Raw genomic sequence first — 1,705 nt, 5'->3', positions numbered from 1 at the left:
TTTTCTCCAAACATGCTGAAATATCTTTATATTTTCTGAAATCAGAAAACCTGTTGAGTGAATGTCAGTTGCAATTTTTTATGCCGCACAAATGTTTATCAAACTAACTTTATTTATAAATTTACTAAAAATCATGGTTGTCCATGCAAGTGTGATATAATTTTCAAATGTTCTGCTGAATATACAAAAAATAATAAGATATACTGTCTAAATAAATAGCAAATATTCAAAGCCTTAAAATTGTGTGTGTGCCTGCAGCTTGGTGAAAAACCCATGGTACCCAAACTTGTCCATAAGAATAATTAACCAGATTGAAGGCCCTTGATTTATTGCTGCCCCTTGGGGTATGCTTGTGGATATCGTATTTTTGTTGTATAATTAACATTTACTAATTCAGTGTAAGTCTAAAGTGTATTCATGTGCGGTGTGGGGGAGGGGCTGTGTAATTTCCTTTGTAATATATTTATTTATATTTTTACACGTTTTATAACTTAATTTTATCGTCACAACCAGGTAAGAAGCTCCCTACATGATAATAAAGTTTAAGCAATATGTACTATTGGATTCCTGATGTCTCCACTACCATACGCTCAAATAGATCAGAAGTCTCAATATGACAGCATTGAACTATTTAAGAGTTAAGTGGTACTGAGGATACTGCTTGTATGAAAGATTAGAAAAAAATGAAGAAAGCTCCTTTTTTATGTGTAGAGGTGATTGCCTGGCTTTACATTCAATATAAAAGTCCAAATAATATTTCTAATATACAGCAGAGCCAGTGATTACATCGTCATACATGATCCCGACTGCCATTACAGCTGTAAGCTAGTTTTAACCCTTAGATTGCCATAATGTATAGTATATACTCTTGGCAATTAAAGCCCATCTGCACTCCAACCTGTTTGTTCTATTTGATGTGGGTAACAGAAGAAATCTTTTGCTAAACACGGCTGAGGTTGTTGGTGATCTTACGAGGGGTGAGCACTTTCTGCAGCCTCTTGTAACTCTTTAATGACCGAGACAAACCTGCAGTCCCTATCTCTTATTTATCCCGGGGACTACATGTATATGGATGTACTGGTTTGAAGAAAGTGCTGTGACTGATGTCAGTTTATGACAAATGCAAATTTCAAACTTTAGTCTATCTACTGTAAGAGCTATCAATTAAAAATAAAAAGTGGACTAATACAGCTATTTACTGGTGACTTTTGTCCTTCCTGGCACTCCTATTTATCAGTGGTACCTGTTCCTGGGCTTTCTATGACTTCTTTGTACATTTCAGGCATTTAAATACCTGTGTTTTTGTGGAGGCTTATGTAATTAGTCATTTGTAGTTCAGTACAGTGATCCAATCTACACAGAACAATTAAAAAGAAGGATTATAAAAATGTAAAGCCAAACCAAAATTTGTTCGTTTTTTTAATATTTCTGAAAAGTGAAATTTTGTTGTAGTCCATTCTGTACCATGGCTATGAAATTGAGCCTTCCTAGATACAAGACCAGTAAGATATTAATCTTTTATTGTGATTTTTTTTTATGTTCACGTTAAGGATGATCATCGTCACCTAAACCAGTTCATCGCTCATGCAGCACTGGACCTTGTAGATGAGAACATGTGGTTATCGAACAACATGTACCTGAAGACGGTTGACAAGTTTAATGAATGGTTTGTTTCTGCTTTTGTAACAGCTGGACATATCCTTTC

At 34.8% G+C, this 1,705-nt stretch overlaps 1 protein-coding gene across 1 annotated transcript in view; it reads left to right on the top strand.

Annotated features, from left to right (window-relative positions):
- Nucleotides 1-1,550: 1,550 nt before the first annotated feature.
- The window catches only part of TRAPPC2 (trafficking protein particle complex subunit 2), a gene marked incomplete at both ends in the record, with an annotated part of 6,000 nt that continues 5,845 nt past the window's right edge, over nt 1,551-1,705 (top strand). Inside the window, 1 exon segment of the mRNA XM_072414510.1 lies at nt 1,551-1,699. Within this exon segment, the coding sequence (XP_072270611.1) occupies nt 1,551-1,699 (149 nt within the window).

This window comes from Pyxicephalus adspersus, chromosome 1 (genome assembly GCF_032062135.1).
Source record: "Pyxicephalus adspersus chromosome 1, UCB_Pads_2.0, whole genome shotgun sequence".
In the NCBI taxonomy this organism is placed as follows: Eukaryota; Metazoa; Chordata; class Amphibia; order Anura; family Pyxicephalidae; genus Pyxicephalus; species Pyxicephalus adspersus.
Note: the sequence above shows the minus strand (reverse complement) of the source record. Positions and strands in the feature narration are given on the sequence as shown.